This window comes from Apodemus sylvaticus, chromosome 10 (assembly GCF_947179515.1).
Source record: "Apodemus sylvaticus chromosome 10, mApoSyl1.1, whole genome shotgun sequence".
Classification (NCBI taxonomy): domain Eukaryota; kingdom Metazoa; phylum Chordata; class Mammalia; order Rodentia; family Muridae; genus Apodemus; species Apodemus sylvaticus.
The window spans coordinates 17566637-17594546 of NC_067481.1; the positions used below are offsets into that span (position 1 = coordinate 17566637).

Genomic DNA, 27910 nt, shown 5'->3' on the forward strand with positions numbered 1-27910 from the left:
GCAGCAAGCAGCAGGCAGGCTGGCAGGCAGGAAGGCAGGCAGGCAGGCAGCAGGCAGGCAGCAGGAAGGTAGGCAGGCAGGCAGCAGGCAGGCAGCAGGAAGGTAGGCAGGCAGGCAGCAGGCAGGCAGGCAGGCAGGCAGCAGGCAGCAGGCAGGCAGGCAGGCAGCAGGCAGCAGGCAGCAGGCAGGCAGGCAGGCAGCAGGCAGCAGGCAGGCAGGCAGGCAGCAGGAAGGCAGGCAGGCAGGCAGGCAGCAGGAAGGCAGGCAGGCAGGCAGCAGGCAGGCAGCAGGAAGGTAGGCAGGCAGGCAGCAGGCAGGCAGCAGGAAGGCAGGCAGGCAGGCAGCAGGCAGGCAGGCAGGCAGGCAGCAGGCAGGCAGACAGGCAGGCAGCAGGCAGCAGGCAGCAGGCAGGCAGGCAGGCAGCAGGAAGGCAGGCAGGCAGCAGGCAGGTAGCAGGCAGCAGGAAGGCAGGCAGGCAGGCAGGCAACAGGCAGGCAGCAGGCAGCAGGCAGGCAGCAGGCAGGCACGGCACTGGAGCAGTAGCTGAGAGCTTACATTTTCTGATAGACAAGCAGTCAGCAGCAAGAGAGTGAGACTGGGCTTGGCGTGGGCTTTTAAAACATCAAAGCCCACCCATAGTGACACACCTCTCCAGCAAGGCCATGCCTCCTAATCTGACCTAAATTGTCCATCAACCGGGAACCAAACATTCAAATATATGAGCCCATGGGGACCATTCTCATTCAAACCACCACAGACCTTATTTAAAACCTAAGACTGAGAACAAATGAGGGAGACACCGGACATCAACCTCTGTCTTCCACATACACGCACATGCTCATGCACCCTTCCTCACCCACATCCACAGAAAGATACACACACACACACACACACACACACAGATAGATAGATGATATAGACACAGATACACACACACAAGATAGGTGATATAGATACAGGTACTCACACACATACACACAAGATAGATGATATAGATACAGATACAAATACACACACATATACACACCACCGAGCATAAACACATACACAGCAGTAAAAGAAAAGTTGAAGACATTGTGACATATTCATACAATTTACCCTTAAACTACATTTATAACAGTATTCTTGAAAAGTAATAGCAATAAAATATTTAAGGAAAGTCAAGTGTTTACTTGTATGCACAGCAGTAAACCACCTTTGCTTTTTTGTTGTTGTTGTTTTTTTAACAATGCCTCTAGATAAGGGTTACAAGTTCACGTCTTCAGGGAGCAGGTAGGTATGGGAAGAGAAATACAAAATGGATTTTAAGGCCTGTGGTACTTTAGTCAACGTCCAAACTCTGGGCCACAGCACTATTTCAGGGCGAAGATAACCTGGGCGTTCTGAGTTTTCAACTCACCCTTGAAGCCCAGCGCCTGAGCAGTGTCCAGCTGAGCTTTGGTTTCTGGGAGCCTGGGACCATTTCATCTCCTACAGTTCCCGTGTTTTCTTGAAGGGTCATGGACCACATTTATATCCAGAGAGGGCGGGGGCCAGGAGGATATTGTTAGAATCCAGGACAGTGCTGGTGAAGTTGAAGAGGAAGCCCAGGACCAAAGGCATAGTCCTAAGGCCAGGTGGTACTCCTTCCAGTCCTCAGTGAGCCTGGCCCTCCTGCAGGCAGCAGGTACTCAACCCACAGCGGGGGCCAAGGCAGCCTCAGAGCTACAAGGCAGGGCCATGAATAGCACATCCCTGACATCCCAGCCCACAGCTACTGAAGCCTGCTCCCGCTTTCACATGCACACGCACATGATTACATGGAGGCTCCGACTAGATTTTAAGGATGACCAGGAATAGTGGTGACACAGGTCTGAGAAAGCCTCAGGAACACAGCACAGCTGAGACTTCTGTCCCAGAGGCCCAAGTCACACCATGACAGCTCCACAGCTCCTGTGAAATGACCTCGGGGTTCCTGTGAGTTCCCAGAATCCTGCATTTCAGAAGCCAAGTCTCCCATCCCCCTCAACGGAAGGCTGGGTTACCCGCCCCTCACCAGCCGTCTTATGGGCGGGTGTGTTCAGAGGGGACAGAAGACTTGGGCTCAGCGCTGTTTATGAATTTTGGAGGTGCTTTTCAAATTCAAATTGTGAAATGATCAAAAAGATCCTATACTTTGACTTCACATCACATCTGGGCTTTAAAAATTAAGGGGATGGAGGGCCAGTTTCAAAGTATGAGGACCTGAGTTCAATCGCAGTAACGCACGGGGAAGGGACACAAACAAACAAACAAAACAAAACACACACAAACATACTTTAAATCCCAGGGCTGGGGAAACGGTGACAGGCAGATCCTTAAAGCTCCTTGACCATCTATCTAACCTCCAGGCCAAGTGAGAGACTCTACCTCCAAACAGGAAGTGTGAGGGGCAGCTGTAAGTGTGTAAGGCTGGCCTACACACACACACACACACACACACACACACACACACACACACACACACACGCACACGCACACGCACATGCGCACGTGCACGCGCATACGCACACACATGCACACGCACACGCACATGCACACATGCACACATACACACACGCGCGCATGTACATGCACACGCACACACACACACATGCACATGTACACGCACACGTACACATACATGCACACGCACGCAGTTGGTTACATCACACAGCACTAGTTCCCCAAAGGTGGATGAGCTCAGTGCCCAGCTACTTAGGCCACACAAGCTCCACTCCAGTTCAGACAGCCAAATGCTCGAAGTGTCCTTGAATTGTTGACACATCTCTTTTGAGGTTTATAAACCCCACGAGGGGCCCAGTAGGACAGTTTAACTGATTTCTGGAAGGGCTGATGAATAAGATTCGCACAGTGCTGCTGAGTGTCCCATGCAGCTAACAATAAAAGAAGCTTAGAGACTATTAGGGCGTTAGAGAGTCGAGCTGGATCCCCTGCAAGGCACCTCAATTAAAGGCAGTATTGACTTGGCCCCAGCTGAGGCGGCTGCTCAGTGGATTTGCATTTCCCTCAGCAGAGCCCTTATCAAGGCTCTGTGGGCCTGTGGCATCCTGTCCACTCAACAGGCTAACCAAGTGATAAGGACAGCCGAGCTTCATCAGATCTGCAGAAGCGCAGAGGGGAGCACAGGGGGGGTTGGCCATGTCAGTAGGGACTAAGAAGAAGGGAATCACAAAAGCACTTTCAATTTTATAGCCACATGGGGTAGAAGCCCTTACCACATGCACACATCCCAAGAGATCTCAATGGCTCTCGTTTTGGTGCAAAAATTACAAAGCCTGCATTGACCAGAGCAGTGGTAAAGAGCAAAAGCCCTAGCAAGCCTGGCTCAAAGGCTCACTACTTACTTCTCTTACTAGGACTCTGACTTTGGGCAAGTCATGTGACCTTCCATGAGAAGGTGTGAGTGCAGCATCTAGCTCATTGGGCTGCAAGGCTTCCCTGGTTTAACTGACCAGTGTGACTACTTGATAGAAGTGTTTATTATTTGTACATTGAAGAGTTTTTTAATGTATATGTGTTTGCTTGTGTATATGTGTATGCAGGAGCATGTAGGGGACTGTGTGTGTGTGTGTGTGTGTGTGTGAGTGTGTGTGTGTGTGTGTAGGCCAGAAGACAAGGTTGTATGCCACTGTCAGGAACATGACCCACCAAAGACAGGGTCTCCCAATGGCCTGAAGCTTACCAGTTAGGCTAGACTAGACTGGCTGGGCAGTGGACCCCAAGGATCCCCCTGTCCGCTCCTCCCCAGGTCTGGGATTAGTGTGTGTGCCACCTCCAAGGACCCTCTCCCCTGACATGAGATCCAACTCAGGTCTCAGGCACGCACTCTACTGACTGAGCCATCCCCTTAGCCCTACAAATTAAAGTTTTGAATAAGCAATTTCACTGATAACAACTCTGGCTCACTGGACACTTGACCAGTCCCTTCTTTCTCCATTTCCATCACCTTAGAATCCCAAGGTGGACATTCTGGGGCAGCCAGATGTTATTCATTTACTAGAGGCAAATGACAAAGAAGAGATGATGCTGTCATGCAAGATTTTATAACTTCTATTTATACTAAGTAACAAACGTCATCACAGTCATCGTGTACATGGGCATTAGAGCCTTCTTTCCAGTCTATCAAAACAAATTTGTACTTTTGTCAAGTTTTTGAAAATCAGTGAGTGAAGTAGGGATGCCGTCAATACATCTGGGAGGGGTTTGGATGAGAAAGGACCGGCTGGTTTTGTATTGTCACTCCCATACTGCTGCCTTCCCGTGCAGCCAAATACAGAGAGGTTTAGCCATCCTTGGCTGAGCTGGTCTAGAGCTGGATCTGCAGAAAGAATCTGTGACTCCATGGTTGCCCCTTCTCCAGAACCAGTATGAAGGCCACAAATGTCGAACCCACCCACTTACATGTGAACTCACAGGTGTGAATCCACACACATGCAGACTCACAGGTGTGAACCCACATACATGCAGACTCACAGGTGTGAGGCCCACAGGCCTGAACCCACACACATGCAGACTCACAGGTGTGAGGGACACAGGTATGAACCCACACACATACAGACTCAAAGGTGTGAGGCCCACAGGTGTGAACACACACACACACACATGCAGAATCACAGGTGTGAGGGACACAGGTATGAACCCACACACATGCATGCAGGTCTGAGGCCTACAGGTGTGAACCCACACACATGCAGACTCACTGGTGTGAGGCCCACAGGTGTGAACCCACACACATGCAGACTCACAGGTGTGAGGGACACAGGTATGAACCCACACACATGCAGACTCACAGGTGAGGCCCACAGGTGTGAACCCACACATAAGCAGACTCACAGGTGTGAACCACACACACATGCAGACTCATAGGTGTGAGGACCACAGGTGCGAAACCACACATATTTGAACTCACAGGTGTGAATGTGAACCTCACAAAGGAGAGGTAATAAAGAGAAACCCACCATGAGGTTTCCTTCCCATGCGTCTGATACCTCATGTACTAGGCCTGTACATGAATTTTCTTCTTCTCCAGGACTTTTCTGTCGTTGTTGTCTTTGGTAGACTATCATGCTGGCAGAGAGGGGCTCTCTCCCATGGGTGCTTTTAACAGAATTTGTCTTCTCTCAATACAGACCCGGTTGTCCAACAAGAAAATCTGCTGTGTGCAAATGAGACTAAGCTAAAGAGGCCAGCTCGCGAGAGAAGAAACATAGCTTCATCCTCACAACTCATGAGAACGGCTGGGAAACCCCTTGAGAGACAGAAAAAGGGAGACCCGAGTGCTCGTCCCCAGAACGAGCCTCACAATGCCCTCTCACAGACCTTGCAGCCAATGACTGGTTCGCAAGTGCTGAACGAGTCCTTGGGCACTCCGTTCCTCCCCGCCACTGTGGTAGGACCAAGACGGGCGCCATTTAGGTTCCACGAAGAAGATTTTTATTCTGCATTATCACTAAACAATGAACAAGAGAACTATGACACGGAAGAGGAGACTCGCATGGAGGAAGAGCTCCTACTGGCTGGAATGCGCTCTCCTCCCAGCTATAAAAGGAGTCGGTTTCTCGGGACACCAACTGCTCAAAATAGAAATGTGGAGGAAAATGCTGAAAATCTCAGAGGAAATTCTCTAAGATGGAGTGAACCCAACCTTGGATCTCCAAGGAAAACCATTGCCACGGAGCCAGCAACAAAGCAGCCTTCTCCTGGGCAAAGGACGCTCCAAGGTACCAGGCTACCCAGGGAGTTGGCTAAAGAGAGCCCCAGTGGAGACCAAGATGAGAAGACCCCTGTTCCAGGGGACGCCAGTTCTGATGTTGTCATCCAAGTCAGTGCCGAAAATGAGTCCAGTGGCTGTGCCGTGGAAGACAGGTCTGCTGTTCACCATTACGAGAGAGACTGGCAACACTGCTATAGTGGTTCTCGAACCCCATTCGAGTGCTTACTTTCTGGGAGACCCACAGCTCCAAGATCATCCATAAATCCATCTCACAGTGCTCACGGGTCACTGCTCCATTCTGCTCTGATCGACGACATCCCCGCAAGCCTGCCCATGCCATCTATCCTAGTCCCAAGTTCAGACTTGGAGGAAAACCTAAGGTTCAACGTACGCCGGCCACTCTCACCGATCAGAAACAGGAACCCGCTGGCCACTGCCGAACTCTGTGGCGATGGCGTCCAGGGAGCAGAGGAGATGGTATCAACCAGTCCAGCTCGGGAGCCTCCGTTACTGGCTGATCTACCAAATCCACAGAGCAGCGTGGCCATAGGGGATTCCCCAGGCTCCCCTACAAGAAGACTTTCACAAGGCCATTTCTACATGCCTGGGTCCCTGCAAGAAAATAGACCTTTTACTTTCTTTGAGGTGTCTGATTTTGCAAATCAAAATGATAACGGGACCAGCATTAGACTCTCTGGTGTCATGGATGAAAAGGCCACAGAAATAAAGGCAGACCCTGAGAAACTCAGGAAATTGCAAGAAAGGTAAGGATTTGTTGTACCTATACACTTCCCGCTACCTCACCCCCACCCCCACCCCTATACACTCCTCTCACCCCACCCCCACTCCAGCCCCCGTGCTGAGGTGGCCATTGCTTTTATTAGAGAAATGTGGGAACTTTAAATCACAGTCATGTTCTTCCCTGACATGTTAATGAGATTGATTATTTTTGGAAAATCATCCCTATTTCGTTGCCCTTAAAAGATGTGTATATACAAAGAAGAATTTGGCAATCCCACTCAGTTTCATCCATATATCCCATCCCCCAAAGGATCTTTTTCCTTGAATACTTAAGAAAGGCAAGGGCCAGCCACATGGCTCAGTGGGTAAAGGTGCCAGGGTTAGGAGCTGAGTTCCATCCCCAAGACTCAAACAGTGGGAGAGAATGGACTCTCCTCAAGTGCCCTCTGACCTCCACACTTAGACTATCAAGCCCACAGAGAGTGAGACAGACAGAGAGAGAGAGAGAGAGAGAGAGAGAGAGAGAGGAGAGAGAGATGAGAGAGATGAGAGAGAGAGAGAGAGAGAGAGAGAGGAGAGATAGGAGAGAGAGGAGAGAGAGATGAGAGAGAGAGAGAGAGAGAGAGAGAGAGAGAGAGATGATATGGGGGAGAGAATATTTTTAAATAAATAAATAATAAAAGGCGAATTTCCAGGAACACAGGGATGCTGGTGGCACAGGGCTCTCCCCTCTCCCAGCAATTAGCTGGGCATTTATTTTATTTTATTGTCTGAAAAGGTTGCTAACTCCCCAGAGACAGAACCATTCAGCTCTTGAAGTTCACAGCTCTCTCTCCTGAGACTTCCTGTAAATCCAACCAACAGTTCTAGAATTTAAACCTTCCAAACAGTTACCATAGTTACCCCAGTTCTCTGAAGGGCGGGGCTGGAGTAGCCAACTGCCTTCATGTTAAGCGTGTTCTCTCTCTCTCTCTCTCTCTCTCTCTCTCTCTCTCTCTCTCTCTCTCTCGTGCACAAGAGAGGAGAATGAGATCCTTTTTTGAGTCACCCCTTTCTTTGATCTGTCCTTCCTCCTGAGGTGCATTTGGGATATTTCACAGCTATGAAACTGGACACTTTTTAAAGCCTTCATTAAACACTGTCAGAATTCTACCATCTCTTTTATGATAGGGTGTTTACTGTGCCCAAATCTTGGCTTAAGGATCTGGAAATTGATTCTTGGAGCACGAGCCCTCTTTGTACATGTCAGTACAGCTCCTCCGGGCCATTAATTACCCTATTGATGTCCATTTGCAAGCAGGAAAATTTCACTACAATGAATTGAAAATGGAAAGAAGAAGAGGGAAATAAAACAGATTGCAGATACAGATACAATCTTCTCCAGAAAGAAGAGCTTGCTTCTCTTTTTGTGTGCATGCATGTGTGTGCAAGTGAGTGTGCATTTGTGCCTCTGTGCATATATGTGCGTAACTGCATGTGCGTGCGTGTGTGCGTGACCCATGCAGAGGCCCGAACTTGGCATCAGGTGAACTCTTCAGTCACTCTCCACTTTGTTTATTGAGGTGGGTTCTCTCACTGAACCAAAGCTCTCCGGTTTCAGCTAGTCCAGCTACCACAGCTTCCTCCCCACCACCCCCATCACCCACTCACACACTCAAGCTCTGGGATCACAGCTGGCTCCACACCTACCCTGCTAAGAGCCTTCTAGTTCTTTGTGTCTTTTCTTTTCATGGTTAAACAAGCTACAAGAAGACCGTCTATAGTTAAGACCAAGAGACCTCCCACACACCCATCACCACCCACCCCCAAATGTAGCTTCAGACAGACTGGTCAGACGTCTAGACCCCAACCATCCCAAAGTGATATCGCTGCACTCAAAATCATTTCTTTTAAAATCCAAGTGCTTCTCCACATGGGTCTCCACATTAAATATCTATCATTCATTGAGTATTTGTTTTATCATGTGCACCCTTTCTCTGTATATAACAAAGCCTGATATTTCAAAAATGTCCATTTCAGGAAATGTTTCTAAATAAAGATTTACTTATTTTGACATAGCAGGGCCAGCAACCCTGGCTGGCCTGGGACTCACTCTGTAGATTAGGCTGATCTCAAAGTCATAAGGGATGCACTAGCCTCTGCCTACCAAATGTTGGGCATTTTGTGGATATTTTTCCCCCTTGTGAGGAAGTTGTCCTGAGATTGTCCCTGCTGGTCTACACAGCCGCCGGTGTCCTATGCTCTACAGATGCTGGGAAAACCCAGAGTCTTCTCTGCTCCATTGGTCTCTTTTGCCTTTCCTGACCGGGTGTCACAGCATCCTCATGTCTGTCACAGCTTTCCTCCCCAGGATCTTTAGAGCATCCTTGGCTGCACACCTAAGAGTCTGCTGGCTGGGGCTGTTCCAGGGGAATTACACTGAACCTATGTGCTGGTCCAGCAATGCTGACCTTGGGAACCCCTGATTCTTGATGTGCATGGCTTTGCTCTGCCCTTGTGTCTTTGTGCGCACCTATCGTTTTCTTTACAAAAGCCCGTTGCTTCATCTCAGATCCTAATTTGCTGTTGTTTGCTATTGAAATGGTATTTTCAATTCTAACTCTTTGTGGCTCATGTACAGAAATGCAATTGACTATAATTTTTATTTTCTCTGTGTTTTGTTAAACTCTCTTATTATGTACGTACGGTACTTTGTCTGTAGATTGTTTGGATTTCCTATGTAGAAAATAGTTTTGACTGTGAATAACATTTCCATTCCTCTCATTTCAAACCTTGCATTTTTAATGCTGTTTTAAATCTTACAGTATTATATGATTTTTTTTTAAGGATGGCTGGTTTTATATTAAATGTTCATTGCCTGTCAGTGAGTTTCCTTTTGGAGCATAATCCCACTTCTTTTATCTAGAACAGCTTCCAGAAACACACATCTGTGATCAAAGGGGACACACATGCCTAAGGTTCATAATATGCATTGTAAAATTGCTTTTTAAGGAATTTCTAGGCGCTGGGGAAACAGCTTAGTCAGTACAGTGCTTGCTATGGTCTTATGAGGGTCTGAGGTTGGATCTCCAGGATCCATATAAAACTCTAGGCAAGGACAGGAGACTCCCTAGAATTTGCAGGCCAGCCAATCTAGCCAATCAGTAAGCTCCACATTCAGTAAGAATGTTCCACCTTAAAAACTAAGGTGAAACAGATGGGACCACACGGCATGGTGGCACATGCATCGAATCCCAGTACTTGGGAGGTAGATGTAGGCCAATCTCTGTGAGTTTGAGACCCAACTGGTTTATGTAGGGAGTTCTAGGCCAGCCAAGTTACACAGAGAGATCCTGTCTCAGGAAAAACTAACAATAATAGGGTGGAGAGCAATGGAGGAAGATGCCCAACACCATCACCTAGTCTCCACATGCATATCACACACACACACACACACACACACACACACACACAACCATGCACATGCGCATGCACATGCAAACACAGAAAATTTTAAGTTACCTCCAACTGAACCTTGGAGGATGTCATTCCTCACAGCTTTTGCATTTGCTGCCACACAAAGACCACTCAAATGTTCATAATTATTGTCTCCGAGCATTTTTATATTCATTTTTATACACCATAGAAACCAATATGGGATGTGGGATGTTGTTGTTGCTGTTCTTGTTCTTGTTTGCATTTCTGAACGTAATTCAAAGGCTTCAGGGGCAGCTTTGAGCACAGGAGCTGACTCTGACCGCCTGTGAGTTTACACAGCCAACTTCCTCGGGGCGGTGAAGGCAGAGAGACGGGCTTAGCCCTTGCTTCAGGCCTGGCCTCATCCCTCTTCCCCTCTCCCACCTTTTATACCGATGGGAATTGAAGCCATGACCTTTCAACAAGGCAAACACCGCCTGAGTTACAGGCCTCATCTCACTCCTCACCTCTTCATTAGAGGTGCTGGTCCCCCCCCTCCCCCACTTAGCCGAGGCTGCACAGGAGCCTATTATAAGAATGTGCAAATCAAGGATCAATAACTCCATCTGGAGAAATCCTTACAGGGTTGGAAGGACTGGTGGACAAGCCCCAGAAGCCCAGGAAGACCAGGCTTTGGGATGGCTGCTCCTTCCTTCTCCTATGAATACCCTGGGAAATGGTATTTGTAGAAACAACAAACGTGGGGACTCCTGGTCACGGGGCCTTGTTTTTTGTTTAGTCTCCTGGAGGAGGACTCGGAGGAGGAGGAAGGAGACTTGTGTCGAATCTGTCAGATAGCCGGGGGTTCCCCAGCCAACCCCCTCCTGGAGCCTTGCGGTTGTGTGGGAAGTCTGCAGTTTGTTCACCAAGAGTGCCTGAAAAAGTGGCTGAAAGTGAAAATAACATCAGGTAGGTGGGGATAGGAGACGCAAGCAGTGAGAGTGTGGTAGTGTGCGTGTGGCAGTGTATAATTAATCTGAGATGTCACAGTGTGGGCCTGGAAGCCTCGTTAGAGGCTCACTGTCAGGGAAACGTGGCCAAGCCCAGGATTCTTGCTTATAAATGCTGTGATGGGAGGGTAAACAAATGGGTGTGTGTGTGTGTGTGTGTGTGTGTGTGTGTGTGTGTGTGTTTAAATCTGAGAGAATTTTGGAAACAAAGTCTCCTGCCTGAGGCCTGCACAAAGCTTACCTCTGAAGAGGAATAAAGAAGAAAGACGACATTGACTGACAGCAGCCCTGTTAGTAGCTGGCCCATCATGAGAGACCCTCACAAAGACACACAGATGCCTACTTCACTTGTGGTGAGGAGGGGCATCACCTAAGAACCCAACCAGGACCTGGGGAGATGACTCTAGGGTTAAGAGTACTTGCAACTCTTGCAGAGGACCCAAGTTCAGTTCCCAGCACCCACCTCAGGCAGCTTATAAAACCACCTGTGACTCCAGCTCCAAGGGGATCTGCCACCCCCTCCTGGCCCTGCAGGTACTCACACACCTGTGTGCATACACATTCTCATAAATAAAATCCTCTAAGTGAGGTAACCCAATCACATGGAATGCAGCCACTGATAAGTGGATGTTAGCCCAGAAGCTCTGAATACCCAAGACACAATTCGCATATCAAATGATTCCCAAGAAGGAAGGAAGGAGAGGTCCCTGGCTCTGGAAAGGCTTGATCCAGCATGGTAGGGGAGTACCAGGACAGAGAAGTGGGAGGGGGTTGATTGGAGAAGGAGGGAAGAGGGCTTATGGGACTTATGGGGAGGGGGAAACTGGGAAAGGGAAAATCATTTGGAATGTAAACAAAGAATATAGAAAATAAAAATAAATAAATAAAAAGAGCACAAGCAATTCTGCCCATTTGCCTGATGGGTAAGAAGAGTGTCACTCTGATTTTCTAGATCTCTGTTAAAGAGCTTCACACGTGGCAGTTTTGTCAGACTGATCTCATAGCTGGGTGTGACATCCCTTCTCGAGTCCCCTAGGAAGTGACAACCTCAATACAGACCCATGGGAGATTGGCTGTAGAGTTCTTGGCAGAGTGTAGGTTTCTTTGCCTTATATAATGAGGAAGGAGCTAGAGTATCTAGACTGGAGGAGGTTAACTGACAGGGCTTTCATTGTGGTGGTCAAGTAGGAAACCCCCCACTGTGTCATTCAGACCACCTTCCCTGGGATCGACACTCCTCAGCTAGGCCCAGATTCTCTCCTCTTTCGTATCCTTCATGTGTCTGTCTTTGGCTGGATAGCAGGTCTAGAGCTTTACCCTGCCCCCACAATTGTAGCTATCTACCTTTAGCATGTCATCGAGGTAATCATACTGTTTTAGTCAGGATTTCTACTCCTACATAAAACATAATGACCAAGAAGCAAGTTGGGGAGGAAAGGGTTTATTCAGCTTATACTTCCACATTGCTGTTCATCACCAAAGGAAGTCAGGACTGGAACTCAAGCAGGTCAGGGAAGCAGGAACTGATGCAGAGGCCACGGAGGGATGTTACTTACCGGCTTACTCAGCCTTCTTTTTTATAGAACAGAGGACTGCCAGCCCTGGGACGGCACCACCCACAATGGCTGACCACCCACAATGCACTTCCCATTCTTGATCACTGAGAAAATGCCTTACAGCTGGAGCTCATGGAGGCCTTTCCTCAAGGAAGGCTTCTTTCTCTGTGATAACTCCAGCCTGTGTCAAGTTGACACCCAGAACCAGCCAGTGCACATACTAACTGGCATTCTTCTCCCCTGGGTGCATCTTCCCTTTCTCAAGAAATAGAGGATCAATCTCTAAACGCTTAAGTCCATGTCTACAAGCAAAGAACTCAATCTGAATTGGGGAAGGGGACGTTTGAGGGAGAAGACTTGGATTACTAATGACTGCCGTTGCTATAGCTACTCCTTCCCTGCGGAATACAAATAACACATCTCTTCATAAGGTTCCAACGACAAACCAAAGTATTATTCCACCAAAGTTCAACCTCAAGAAACAGTAAGTTTATTGGGCTTACTCAAGAGTGCATGAATGAGGGGTTTTTGGCGGGATCGAGGGTGACCACAAAGCAGGCACCTTGCAAAGTCTTCACCCATCGCCACATAAATGGAACCCCTCTTTTATTCCCTTTCCCCAACCTGTATATGTTAGGATCTAGGACAGAACTGCATACAAATGTCTGGGAGACATGCCTGGAAACTCTGTGAGGGTCCATCCGGTGACTTCTCCACTGCCTGCTGTCAACGCTGTCAACAGACCACTGGTCCCCTCTGTCAGGATAGACTCTCTCCAGCAGGCACAACTGATCTGATAACAATGCAGCCATGTTGCTTAAAGGACCTGCATTCTATGACAGCTAAGAGAAGGTTTTCTCTTACTAGAGATTCAAGCCAATTAAACATTTAGCACCAGCCAAAAAGAAAAAAGGAAAAAAAATCAAGTTAAATATGATGCTTTTTTGGTACTTGAATATGTTCAGGGGGATGAGAATGGAAGACACATGTCCAGTCAGAGAGAGGGAGGGTGGGGGAGGAGAGAGGAGGAGGATGAGGAAGATAAGGAGGAAGAGGAGGAGGAGGAGGAGGAGGAGGAGGAAGAGGAAGAGGAAGAGGAAGAGGAAGAAGAAGAAGAAGAAGAAGAAGAAGAAGAAGAAGAAGAAGAAAAGGAAGAAGGAAAGAAAGAAAGAAAAGAAGAAAATACAAGCAAACAAAATGTAGAAAGAAAGATGAACTTTCCACCCTGCCCTTTAATAGTCCTTATGATTTATTATTTCTTTGTATCCACAGTTAGAAACCTAGAACTGGGGTTTAAGCTTGCAAAGCCCTGTTAACTAAATAGATGCAGGTAACAGATGTTTTCTAGTAAGACACCCGAACTGAGCCCTGCAACTCTACTAGGGGAATTGTGCACACTCCCATTTCCATAGAACAGCAATGGTTCTACAGCATCTGCTTCTGCCTTGGGGAAACAGAGCACTGGTCTCGTTTTCATAAGTGCTGAACCACAGCGAGCTCCTTTTCCCAAATGAGCCTGCCTTCAGGCTACTGCTGGCCTCAGATACCATTGTAACCAGAATCCACCCCTGGCCCTTGCTCACTCTCCTCTGGTGGGAGCAAAGGTAGATCTGGTAGCCAAAGCCATTGCTGTGGATCTGGTACTAATTTATTTATTGCAGAACTATGTTAGGTCTGCAAGGGGTGAGGGAGATCGTAAGTCCAAAAGTCACTCCTGTTGCAAAGGCCTGTGTTAGAGAGGATTCACTTCCATGTAGCAATTTCAATTTTATGAACCATTATGTTTACATATTTAGATAGAAACAAGACCTGTTATTTAGAAGTAATGGAGATTTCACCTGCCTCAAGCTCAAATAATAAATGACCACAAAGGGAAAAAGATGTTCAGAACTCAGGGTCAAGGTCATGTTCTCCAGAAGATTGACTGACTTCAAATGAAAACCACTGAAGCTTGGAATTCATAACACAGACACAAGTTCAATCTCAAAATAGCACCTGTTCAAAGTGCTGGCACAAACAGATTCAGGTGTGTGTGTGTGTGTGTGTGTGTGTGTGTGTGTGTGTAGAGAACTTCTGATCGACCTTCTTACATATAATTCTTACTCTTGATTCCAGGAGCAGATCTAGGCACTGTAAAGACCTGTGAGATGTGTAAGCAAGGCCTACTGGTCGACCTGGATGACTTCAACATGACCGAATTCTACCACAAGCACCAGCAATCCCGGGTAAGATGCATCACTGCCACTTTCTCCCTGAGGTAGAATAGGCAGAGGATCTAGAGAGAGAGCTCAATGGTTGAGAGCACTTACAGCTCTTCAAGAGGATCTGGTTAGGTTCCCAGCATCCATATGGTGGTTTACGACTATAACTTCAGTTCCAGGAGGACCCAGTGCACCCTTTGGCATGTGTGGTTACCAAGAGCTCGCCGTGTGCTCGCGTGCGCGCGCGCACACACACACACACACACACACATGCATACATGCAGGCACACATTCATACATAAAAAATGAAATAAAATAAACAAATCTTTAATAACTAAGTAGGTTAAAAGTTTAAGCAGAAAGCACCTCGGTCTCTCTGGTCTACCGATTATAAGAAGCCCAAGTGTGATATGGATCTAAGTCTATTTGGCTCACTTCTATGAGAAGGTGTGCCACTAAACCAGAACACTGGAGAACTGAGAAGTCTTACTATCCTGAGTTGATATCTACCTGCTATTTAGGGAGACAAGGGGGAAGCTGCAATAGCCAACTGAACTGGTAGAAACAGCAAGAAAGTCTGGGCAGGCTCCATGTCCAAATTTGCTGAAGTTATTTAATAACGACAGAAAATAAACTTAAGGTCTTGGAAGAAATGGTCCCCCAACTTAAATATCAAGTAACCTGTGTGATGAGGACCAGCATTACCTACGGCTAATAAGCATGAAGTAAATGCTTACTGTGGGCTTTTTAACACCCAGGGAACTGGGGAATGGGGTAAGTGGAGAAAACTCTCCTGGGGCATTTGGATTACATTGCTGAAAATGTGAAAAAGTTAATTAACCTCAGGTGGGAAGGTGATTTATGCCCAAGGCAAAAGTTAATCACTTAATTCGCAGGCAAACAATCTCTTATTTAGAACTACACTCTCCAATAGAGAAGCAACAAGCCACATGTGGCTAATGAGAAGGTGGCTAGTTCTAATCAATACATATTATATGTGATAAATACACACTAGATCAAATACTTGATACAAAAAAGCAAAACATTATATAATTTTATAGTAAATGTATACTTCCCATCCTGGATAGTAATATGTTAACTTGGCACAAGCTTGAGTTATCTGAAAGGAAGGAGCCTCAGTTGAGCACGTGTCTCCATAAAATCCAGCTGTAGGACATTTTCTTAATCAGTGATTAAATGGAGGCCCCAGCCCACTGTGGGTGACGCCATCTCTGGGTTGGTGTGGTCCTGGGTTCTATAAGAAGGGAGGCTGAACAAGCCACAGTGAACAGTGAGCAGTGCCCTTCCAGGGCCTCTGCAGCAATCAGCTCCTGCCTCCAGGTTCCTGCCCGGTCTGAGTTCCTGTCGACTTCCTCCATGATGGACTGGGATCTGGAAGTGTAAGCAAAATAAACCCTTTCCCCTTCATCTTGCCTTTTGACCCTGGTGTTTTATCACAGTAATAGAAACCCTGACTAAGACACTTCCTTCATCCATTTTTCAATATTATAGCAACATGTGTGAGGCTAGGCAACTTTATTAAGAAAGCAGGTTGAAGCTACAAGGGTAGTGGCTGTCCATGCCGAGTATACATGAACACACACACACACACACACACACAGGAAGCTTATTATGTAGATGACGTTCTTAGGTTCAAGGCCCATATCTGGTGGTAGTCTGCTTGCTGGCAGACTCCTAAAGCAGAACACAGTATTACATGAAAAGCTACAGACAATGTGCATGTGTGTGCACGTGTGCATCTGCGTTCTGATCTCACTCCTTATAAGTCCACCCAGGACACAGTCACAGGTCTTCATCTGGATGCCCTTATCGAAGCCTCCCAGAGACCCTTTAAACAATAGGGTTTAGATTAGCTTCCCAGATTCTTGTGGATTCTCAAGTTATTAGTGTTTTTACTTAGTATAATTTCATCCCATAATTTTGGGGTGAAAAGATGAGTTAGTGGTTAAGAGCACTAGCTGCTCTGGAAGAGACCCAGGTTCAATTCCCAGCACCCACATGGCAGCTCACTACCATCTGTATCTCTGGTCCTAGGAGATCTGATGCCAATAACAGGCGTGCATGGGGTAGACAGACAGACAAACACTCAAACACAAAAAAATTTCAGAAAGAAACATTTCCATACACATGTGACTGTGCTTTGGTCATACTCACACATGCCCTTGTAGGAATCACAGAAGTCTTTGTCTTTGTGCTTGGGATGTGCACTAGAGGAACCTGCAGTGCTGGCACACTGGGTTGTTCCCAAAGGGAAGGAGGGCAGAACCTGTCATTCACACAGAAGGCTGGAGCAGGTTTGTTTTCTAGCCTGGTGTGACTACGGACTTTTCTGCACCAGGCCCTCGTTTTTCTCAATCTATAGATCCTGTCCTTATGGACTTTACAAAGCATTTCCATGGATCCGAGGCTGATCTGTACTTAGCTTACCTTGTTCCTCAGGGAGATATACGTTTGCTTTATTGTACACACAGAATTGAATTAATTATCAGAAAAGTTTCCACCAAATTGTGCTGTGCTTAAATATGCCTAGAATAACCCACTTGAATCAGACTACTAAAGTTTTAAGCAGCACTGGCTACTGAGTCGTGCAGAACTGAAAGGCCTTCTTGCCTCCCGAGGCTGGTCACTCTGCTGGCCATGAAGGTGGCAGAGACCCCCCCTGTATCCTGACCTGACCCTTACTTCCTCGTCCTGCCCTCTCCCCTGTCACTTCAGTTTTTTTCAAACCTTATTTTTAATGATGGTTCTTAAACATTCTAACCTCCCTTGTAGCCCACCACCCACCAGGGGTAGATATATGGGGGAAGTGGACCTGTTTAGAAAGGTTCTTTGGAGCAACTCCTGTCTGTGTGGTCTGGAAATCAGCAGTTCAGTTCACAGGTTAGCAGGTAGCAGCAGCTTGATCCACTCACAAACATTTCGCGGATATACCCGCAATCCAGTTTGGTAGAATCAGGTTAGCAATAGCAGTGACACAACCTAGCAGAGACAGACAGGCCTCAGCCTCAGCTCCAGTCAGCAGGAGGGATCCAGAGGGACACCAGGAGAAGTTCTCGGCTGTGCCTCTCTCAGGGAGGCGAAGATCAGCCAAGTCTTGAGATCCACAAACGTCGCACAGCTAACTGTACCAGCGAGCCAAGCTCTGTCTGTGTCACTCCGTGGAGTCCGATCTATACCAGCATCACGTGTCCTCCACGTGCCTTGCCTCAGCACGTGCATCCAATCAGGCCGAGGCCGTGGAAGCTGCAGGGAAACTACAGCACACCACCAGAAGTTCTTTGGTGCCTTTCTCCCTGTGGAGTCCCTATAAATGCAGCTCAACTATGTAATGTAAAGCAGACCATACATGCCTGTGGTTAGCAAAGAATCCTCATCAACACCTGTCACCTGCTTGTCTTAGCAGAACTGCCTCTCTCCCTTGTCTGCTTCAGTGAAACGTTCCTTCACGAGTCTGCCTGAGCCTTTCATACCTTTGTCCACTTTAACAAAATGTTCCTTCACGTGTTTGCCCCAGCAAAACACCACCCAACTGACCTTACAAAGAACCCTTAGCATTTCCACTTCACTCCTCAGATAAGGTTCCCACCTCATCCTTCACAGCCAGAGTGTCACCCAAAGCTCTGTTTCGGCTCCTGGCTCTGGAGCCAAAGGCCTAAGGTTGAGCCCCGTTACTTTGGGCCTCTGGTGAGCAGCACCCTGTGCAGAAGTGGAGTGGAGCAAACTGCTCACCTTTGGAGCTAAGAAGCAGAGAGAGAACGGAGGCACCGGTGGGCAGGGCCCTTCCCTAGGCCCCCTTCCTAAAAGCTTCACCCAACGGGACTAAGCCTCTGACACACTCATCACACACAGCCAGGGGGAGCTGGTTTCACAGAAGAGCCTTAGGCTAATTCTGCTCTTTCAGAGGACCCAGTCCAGTTCCCAATACCCACGCGGTCCAGCTCCAGGGTTCACTCTTGAGACCACCATGGGCACTTCACGCATGTCATACACATAACACACATGCAGGCAAAACACTCACACACAGGAATCAATATAAAATTCATAAATTCAAAGGTAGCAACATCTCAAGAACCATGTAAAGGTGGGGTGAAATGCTTTAGAAGCCTGTCAGCCTAGGAATCTGTACCCAGTGATGTGTTCTTCAAAACTGGAAACAAAACGGAGCATTTCTGAAAGGATGAATATCAAAAAACAAAACTCGTACTCTGGGGCCAGCGAGATGTCTCACTAGGTAAAGGTGTTTGCAGCACAAGGCAGACAGCCTGAGTTCAATTCCCAGGACCCTCTAGTCTCTGCTCTCCTGTGCACCGTGGCACACGCTCCCATACACACTCCAGTGAATGAGTAAATAAATAGTGTCACATTGATAATTTTGGAGTATCCCCCCCCAGGCAGCTGAACACCCTCTCCACAAACACTGGACTTACATCCATGTGTGCTTCGTACCACGAGGCCTCCAAGTTAGCAGGCTATAGCATCTAGGCTTGTGTAAGAACCCTGATGGTCGGTCACACAAGTAAATCACCTAGCAACGCGTTTCCCAGAATGTGTCCCTGGGCTAAAGCAACATATAGCTATAATTATACATTGAAATGATGTTTTAGATATACTGGGTTAATAAAATACCTTGTTCATATTAATTTCACCGGTTTTTAAAACTCTCATGTGGCTGCTATAATTTTTCAAATTGCAAATGCGGTTTGCATGTGTGCCTCGGTTTGTATCATAATACATGACTCTGATCTAGAGGCAGTAATATCTGTTATTATAAAATAAGCAGTTAATAAATATTTGTCACATAAATTTTGTTCAGCATTACCATTAGAACTTAAAGCCACCCTCCCTTAAAATATATCCCCCCCAAATTAATAACCATGATTTTGAAGCACATAATTTTAAAAGTATAAAATCATTGTTAACCCAAATGTCTTCCTTAGAGGGGACTTCATTTTACTCTTATGTCATTAGCTAGTATCCAGGCCTTTTCCTGCAAACATTTTGACAGCTACATAGGAGGTTTGAGACCAGCATGAGCTCCACAGTCTTTCTCTCACATAAACAATAGCAACAACCAAACCATGCAAAGATCCCCATGGTTTGACACCCCAGAGGACAGCTTGTAACCTTTTAGTTGCAAGTCTTTCTCCCGGTTCAAATGCTGATGCCAGGGTGTAACTCCAGAAGTTCCATTGGCCTGGGATGGGGACAGGTGTAATTTGTTTTCAATTGTGGGAGAATATCCATACTATAACAGGTTTACTTCCAAAGCTTTTATTGAGCACCTACTGTGTCTCCCACACAGTGCTGGGATATACTAGACTACCCAAGACCAATAGGACTGCCTTCTAATGAAGAATACCAGTGAGAAGTATTGCAGAGGGGGGGTGGGAAAGTGGGGGGGGTGGATGTGGGGAGTGAGGAGTGGGGGGCGGGGCGTGTCAGAGAAAGGGCTGTGGCAAAGCTGAGGTTTTATAAGCATGGTTCACCTGTGCATGTTTACTGAGTACACACTGTGTCCCAGGCACTGGGCCAGACCTCAGGAGTCCAGGTGCAAAAGGGCTGTCCATAGACCTCAGGCACAGTGTTTCCAAAATCCCACTTTTAGTCTTAGCCTCCTGCAGGATGTATTTGTTTTGCAAAATATCAAGGCCCCACCTGTGTTAGCTCAATTTACATAACGCCTGCAGGAAACAGAACAGAGGTTACCTGTCCCCTTTTATGAATTGGAGTCACCCTCACACTACACAGTTAAAATTGTGCACCTAAAGTATTGTGCACCTAAAGTCACGGTGTGATGGCCCTGGGCTGCCGCTCTCACCCAAGAGCACTTTAGCAACTACACCCATTGTCTCCCAGGAACCCACCCCTGCCATCTTTGCTCTGGCACTCAAGGGTCATGGTGGCCTGTGGCCATCACTCCTCTGAAGCTCGGGCCTGACCTTGTCTTATCTCAGCCAAGGACAGATATCCTCAGACGTGTGCACCTAATCACCTTTAGATCCCGGGCTTCTCTGGAACCCACTTAAGGCGTCATAAACCATGGAACTGGGCTGTCAGCTTCCGCCCTGTGTGATCTGGATGCTGACACTTCCCGTCTGACCAATCTCTGGACCACAATGACTGTTACAGGAAGGAAGGCTGCGTGGCTTCTCTAATAAAGGTGCTCATCAGAGGTCCTGTCCTCAGTGCCCCATGTCATCTCGCCCTAGCGGCCCCACCCCGTTCTGCAGGCTGGTGACAAAAGGAACTCCACATGAGAGGCAAAGACCTAGATCCCGAGATCGGGTCAAGGGTGGCAGCAGTGAGTAACTCTCCAAAATGCAGTCCCAGAAACCCTGGGAAGAATCTGCTGCAGTGGACGCATGCTAACATGCCTCTCTGATTGGCCGGCAGAGCTGGAGTCAGCAGCTCGCTGTGCAGAGGATATTTATGGCTTGAGTGACAGGTTCCCACCCACAGAACAGAGAAGAGGCCAATCTACTAGAAGTGACTTTTCAAATTATCTGCAGAAACCCTTAGTGGGAATTTCCCATCTGCAATGCCTCCAGGTCTCACTGGGTCATGAAAAGTGAATGACGTTCCTGGGTGCTTTGACAAACCCAACGAGGCCAAGCCATTTTGTAGCTGGTAGCTTTGCCACTTCATGCCACAGAGTCGGCTCCAGAAGCCCTACACCTGACCCCAACAAAGAGAGAAAACCCTCTGGCAGAGAGAGAGGTAAGATTTGGCACATTAGAAACATTGGCTTCCTGGAGGAGGTGGCTTTGGAAGGTAGATATGGATAAAATGGAAAATGTTAATAAAATGGAAAATGTTTGGGTAGAAGTCAAGAAGAGCACATGTTCTTGTGCATATGCACACACAGATGCATGCACTCGTGTGTTTGTGTGTGTGTGTGCACACACATGCACATACAAAGGCTAAAAATAGGAGCCTAAGTCTTCTGGACAGTGAATTTCTGTCCCCGAAGGACAGACAGAAGGGCCCTGCACGGTGACCTTGAGGCCACTTGTCACACCAAGGACCGGAGATAGCCAAATGCTCAAGGAAGGGCACATCAGTCCCTGCTCAGCTTCGGAGTCTTTTCTGGCGGCCACTTGGTCCTAGGAGACTTGGATTCTGCTCCAGCTTCCTGCGCTGCCCTTGATCCATGGGGACAGGGGAGTGGCCAGCAAAGCAGCCCACAGCTTCTGGAAGAAGATGGGCTGCCCGCGGAGGCGCCCCGGTCAAGTCTATGCTCTGCTAACCTGGGCACTGCCAGCAGTTCTGCCCCTTCCCAAGGATACTGTCAAAGGTCCTGACCTCTGCAGAGGATTTTTGTCCTCTGTGGCTGAGTGGATCCCTGGGTACAAGCTGACCTATCCCGGTCCACCGCCACCCGTGGAATCTGATGGGAGGACAGATGGGGACGATAGGGTGTCCCATTCCCCCCCTCCCCTTGCAGAGGGGAGTCCTTACTAGTGCTCCTGGGAGAGATGAATGGGGAAGGGCCCTGGAGCGCAACTGAGGAACTACAGAGCCACGCCCTGGATGTCCAGCCCTCCAACTGCAGCTTCTGATTCAAGCTCCAGGAAGAAGAAAAAACCCGTTTGCAGACAAACAGCAAAAGCATTTGCAAGTACAAGATACAGAGTACAAAATGGAGACAAGTATTTAAAAGCCAGAGAGTAAATGCCTAGGACAAACGGGGCTCCCACAGGAAGTGACGCCGCTGAAAACTATAACAAAGTTATAGCTGATGTCAGTCCGAGAGACAACGATACACAAAACCGATGCAAACAAACGGCGGACCAAAGAAAGGCTGAGCAGAGACCCCGGGCCAGCCGAGACCCTAGGGACCTTAGGTATCCTCTCCAGGGAGGCAAACAGGACTAGACAAGCAGGCAGGAGGGGCCTTGAGATTGCTAAGTCCAGGAAGAACTATACAGAACCGAGGTCCGGAGCCTGTTCTCCAGGCAAAGGAAGGTCTAGGAAAAAGAAGCCCACCCGTGTGGCAGGGTTGTAAAGTGTATCTTCTGAGAGCTTTCCTGACCAAGACACCAGCAGTTCAGCAGTTTTACACACACACACACACACACACATGCACTTACATACACACATACATACACACGCACATACACACATACATACACACACACACATACACACATACATACACACACACATACATACACACACACACACACACACAGGACAGACAGAGACACACAGAAAGACAGGAGAGGGAGAAGAAAATGTAAAACGATTTCTGCCTAATCTGGTTCCCCACCTCACCATCTTCCCAGCCTGTGCATTAGGTTTGTGAAGAATCCCAAACACTGGTAAGGGTCGGGGAAGGACTCGTTAGACCCCACCCCTAGCAGAGGAGTTATCGGCAGTTGATCGCTGATCCAGGAAGATCTGTTTTACTCAGGAGTGTGGTCCTTGGAGGAGTCCTGTGCCCCAGAGGATAGCCACGTACCCATGCACATGCAGTAGAGCTAATTGGACTCTGGGTCATGACAGATAAGAAATAAGAAAGGGACATAAAGTTGGAAAAGGGGTGTGGGAAGGGTCTGAGAGGATTAGTAGGAGACTGGGGTGGATATGAGCAAAATATATTGCATATATGTATAAAATACTCAAGGAATAAATATATTTTTTAAAAAAAATGCAAAATGAACACCTCTCAGCATACAATAGCCACACCAACCAGGAGAGAATTTTGCATCTCCCCCTGACACACACACACACACACACACACACTCCCACATGCTCGCACATGCATACACACTCACACATGCTCGCGCACACACACCCTTGCACACGCTCGCACACACTCGCACATGCATACACACTCACACACACGCTCGCACACTCGCACATGCTCGCACAGTTCACACACGCTCACATACGCGCACACACACACACACACACACACACACTTCTGCCATTAACACCCTCCTGCCACCTGCCATCCAAAGCATCTCCCACCAGTGTCACACTGAACCAGCCTCTCAGACTGACCTCTGCTGTGGCTGTTTGTGACCAGGGCTCATTCTGTGAGGTAGGGGAAATCAGGTCCCAGCAGCAAGCCCAGAGGCATCTGCCCTGTGCCACCCACAGCATGGCATTCAGTGATAGGACGTCCGATGGATAGGATTCAGCCTGGCAAATGCAGCCTCTGGGGCCTTCTCCCCTGGGTGGCAGAGAACCCTGGGGGCCCTCCTGCTCCGTCCTCTGGCCTTGGGCTTCCTCTATACTTGCTACCTTCCACCCTGTGGCTGATCCCGTGACTATTTGGGTGGTGACGTCCGGACTTTCTCTTCCACCTGCAGGCACAGAGTGAGCTGATGAACTCAGGCTTGTACCTGGTGCTGCTGCTCCACCTGTATGAGCAGAGGTTCGCAGAACTCATGACACTCAACTACAGGCGGGCTTCCAGAGAGAGGGTGAGTCCTGCTCCGGGAGGGGCATGCTGCCCCACCGAGGACGCCATGTGATGCTGCTTCCTACACATGCAATCTCTTGAAGGTCCTCGTGGTCACTTGATGAGGTCTAGGGCTGTCACTCTGTTAGGTCTCAGATTTATTAGCCACTAAACGGTGACCTCTGACTTAAGGCAGTCATAATCACATGACTCCTTAGTGTCAAATGCAAATAGTTATTAAGTGGTCGTCAGTGGTCATGTAAGTGAAGGAGTCTCTAGGGCGACCTGTCCCCCAAATAGAGGTGTGCAAGAATGCTATTAAGTGTATAACATTCTGTGAGGGGGTGTGTGCTCACGCACACAGAAGCTGTGCAGCTCTGCAGAGTCAGGGCATTGCACACTGGATAGCTTGTAAGCGGTCACACTCTGAGATATCAACTCTGCCGATGTGTTTTGGACAATATGGTATAAATATGTGTGTGTGTGTGTGTGTGTGTGTGTGTGTGTGTGTGTGTGTGAGTGTGTGTGTCCATCCCTGAAGGCAGGCCAAAAAGTAAAGGTGTTGCTAGTGGTCCCTGTTTGACAAGTGACCGTGTATGCCCTGGAATGGCTACCCTTTAACAGGAGAGCGGGGCCAGAGAGAGTCACACAGGCTGGAGGGAGAGGTGGACTTCAGCAAGTGGATGGACCTTTGCAGGCTCAGCGGCTCCGCCCTTGGGGACTTCATCAGATGGCTGCCTCTGGCCACAAGAGGCAAGAACCCTGTGAGGAAAGGGAAGGACCCAGTCATGCCAGTGGCTGACTACACTGCCAGGGTTGGGACTCCCAGGATGCCGCACAAGGCTTTGCTCCTGATATCTGCTTGTGTTGGGGTGTGGCAGGAGGATCAGCCAGTGTGACCGTGGTCAAGTCGCTGGTGGTGCTGGAAGCAATCTCTGTCCTCTGTGTCCCAGCCCCGAACTCTTCTTCCTCTTTGCTTTCTTCTTTATCCTTCTCTTCTCCCTTCTCTGCTTTCCTCCTCTTCCTCCTCCTCCTCAAGTGGACTGCGGACATTTTCCAACACCATCACGGCCTGTAGATGGGAGTGCAGCCATGTTCCCAGCCTCTTCAACAGCAGCTCCGTGGACCATCATGAGATTCATGCAACCATCCTATTAAAAGCACTGGGTTGAGGGCCCTTAATCCTCACACTGGGGAGACTGAGGCAGATGGAACTCTGAGTTCAAGGCCAGCCTGGTCTGTGTAGTAAAGCCTTATTTCAAAAGCAAAACAGCAAAATTTCACACTGGGTGCAGCTCAGTTGATAAAGTGCTTATCTAGTATGCATGAAACTATGGGTTTGATCCCCAGAACCACCCAAACCAGGACCAGCGATATATTCCAGTATTTAGGAGACAGAGGCAGGAGGATTAGGAGTTCAAGGTCATTCTCAGGTTACAAAGCAATTTCAAGGCTGGCCTAGGATGTGAGACTACGTCTCTAAAAGAGAAAATGCTGAATTTAGCATTTTCCACTGGTCACAGGAATTGTAGGCCCATTTCAACATTTTCCTGGGTTAAACGTTTTCCTTAGACTGAGTGTTCAAATTAAAAAAAAAAGCCCACAGGTTGGGTTTCTGCCAACCTGTCTTTGGAGGACTCTCACCCTCTCTGTGACCCAGGCCTGCCCTTCCTTAACCTCCCATGGTTTTAATGGTGACATAAATTCTTCATAGAAATATTTAAAAAAAAAAAAAAAAGGAAAAGGAAAAGTACCAGAAGCAGGAAATGGTCCTTTGTTAACATTTCTGTGGCTTCACTGTCATAATCCCGTATCTTTTAAAGAACTTTTTTATTACACATTGAACTTCAAAGCATCTGGGTTGATGTGGGTCACAGATGGCCAGCAAACAGAAGCAGCATCAACCAGCGAGGCTACAGAACAAACTTGCACAGACAGAGAGTATCGTCTCACGGACCAAAATCAAGGCCCTGCAGCACTGCATCTCAGGAAACTTCTGGCGAATCGTTGTGGAAGAGGAACAAGCTGTGTCAGAAGCAAGCTGGGGGCCAGAGCAGAAGGGACCAGTTTCTCACCACCGGCTCACATTTAACTTGGGAAGCCTTGAAACACATCTCACCCACTCCAAGCATGAAGCGGTAGCTGGTTATAAATAGCCAGTGAAGAGGCTTCCACGGGGGCTGGAGACACAGCTCAGCGGTTAAGAGTTGTGTTGCTCCTGCTGGAGACTCACAACAGCCTAACTCCAGCGCTAGGAGACCAACGCCCTCTTCTGGCCTTCATAGTCACTACACTCAACATGCTCACACACACACACACACACACACACACACTTCAGTCTTTTTTTAAAAAAAGAAATATCCACATGAAAGCAGGAAGCCAGTAGAGTGTCAAACCCACTCGCTTCTGGATTTTGTGTCAAGATTCCCAGAACTGCAGTAGGTCGCCTTCGGCAGAGGGGATGGACTGAATCGGCAGAGACACCTCACTCCTTTGCCAGCAGGACTGGAGAAGTTCTCCACAGCAGGCTTCTTGCTTGTGTCTCACGACAAGACCCTGTGATACAGGCTCTCAAGGGTGAGGACTGTCACTTCCTCAATGCAGCATGCACTGTGCTGTACTGGGGGCTGGGGTCCTCCTCCCTCACAGACACACCCATGGTGAGCCTCATTAATGCCCTAGGTGTCTCTTAATCCAGGCAGCAATGAGAACTAACTCTCACAGATGGGACTCAATCAAAGAAAGTGTATACCCTGATGCCTCCCTTTCTTTGAGGATCTTAAGGTCAAGTTGAGAGACAAACTCCATATGTCTATCACGCTGGGGTCCAGGAGTTGCCTCACAAGCCGCATGCACACCAGCCTCTGTCAGAGGGACAGTTTGTGAAGCACAGGCCCCAGGACTGGTCGATCGGGGCCAGGATCCAGGCTCAGGAGCTGAGTTAAGATCCAACAGGATTTTTAAGCCTAAAATCCACCAACATCTGTGCCAAGTTATTTCACCAATCAGGATTTAGGGATAGGGGATTTTCTTAGGAACATGTCTTTGTTATATACTTATCCTGCTTCCATTGGTTGGGGTATTCAACTGTGGCAGGGAAAACTCATGTCTTAACTTGCCTACCAGGATGGGACTTGTCTAACATTCGTGTCTTAACTTGCCAACCAGGATGTCAGTTACCCACATACATGTCTCTTTCTGCCAAGTAGGATGCCAGTTCCCAGGGAGGTTTTGGGAACTTAAACTTTACTCAGTCACTACTCAAAATGGAAGTCTTACTCCAAATAGTTTCTTATATTGGTGCAGGTGTCTCTCTTATGTTGGGGTCCATCCCAGGGGCAGCTTATAAAATCAAATACCATAAAAGCTTATACACAGCTGCAGGAAGTATTGTTGGGTGGTTGGTTCGGGTCCAAGTTTATTGTGGGTAACTATACAAAGCAGTTCTACTGACTTCTATCATGAGTGGTTTCCAAGGGCACAGAACATAACAGAATATGTAATCGACTTGGGCATGAGAGTTTCCTAGTAACAACAGAAACAACATAGGGGAAAGTTTCCTTATAATATTAGTAAAAGTTGTAGGCTGGCTGGGTAACAGTTACCCAGGCCTTAACATCTCACCTAGGCCACAACAGTAAAAACAAAATAATAATAATAACTGAAGAACCTACAGGTCCAGTGATCACACAGAGACTGTGAAATCAATACCACATCTTCCATGGCTGGGCCTTGCTGGGTTTCCACTGCTCCCAGCAATAGTTTCCGTGCTGTTTGAAAGTAAAACCAGGCCTTCCAACCTTGTCTCTCATTTAGACACAGGGTTACCCATGTTTGACTGC

General features: G+C 47.9%; 1 protein-coding gene across 2 annotated transcripts in view; it reads left to right on the plus strand.

The window, feature by feature from the left end:
- Marchf10 (membrane associated ring-CH-type finger 10) overlaps window positions 1-27910 on the plus strand; it is an 85023-nt gene that overhangs the window by 50910 nt on the left and 6203 nt on the right. For both annotated transcript variants that reach the window (XM_052195546.1, XM_052195545.1), the window contains 4 exons: window positions 5151-6498; window positions 10671-10840; window positions 14553-14662; window positions 23977-24090. In XM_052195546.1, the coding sequence (XP_052051506.1) occupies window positions 5151-6498; window positions 10671-10840; window positions 14553-14662; window positions 23977-24090 (1742 nt within the window). The remainder of the gene's footprint in view (window positions 1-5150; window positions 6499-10670; window positions 10841-14552; window positions 14663-23976; window positions 24091-27910) is intronic.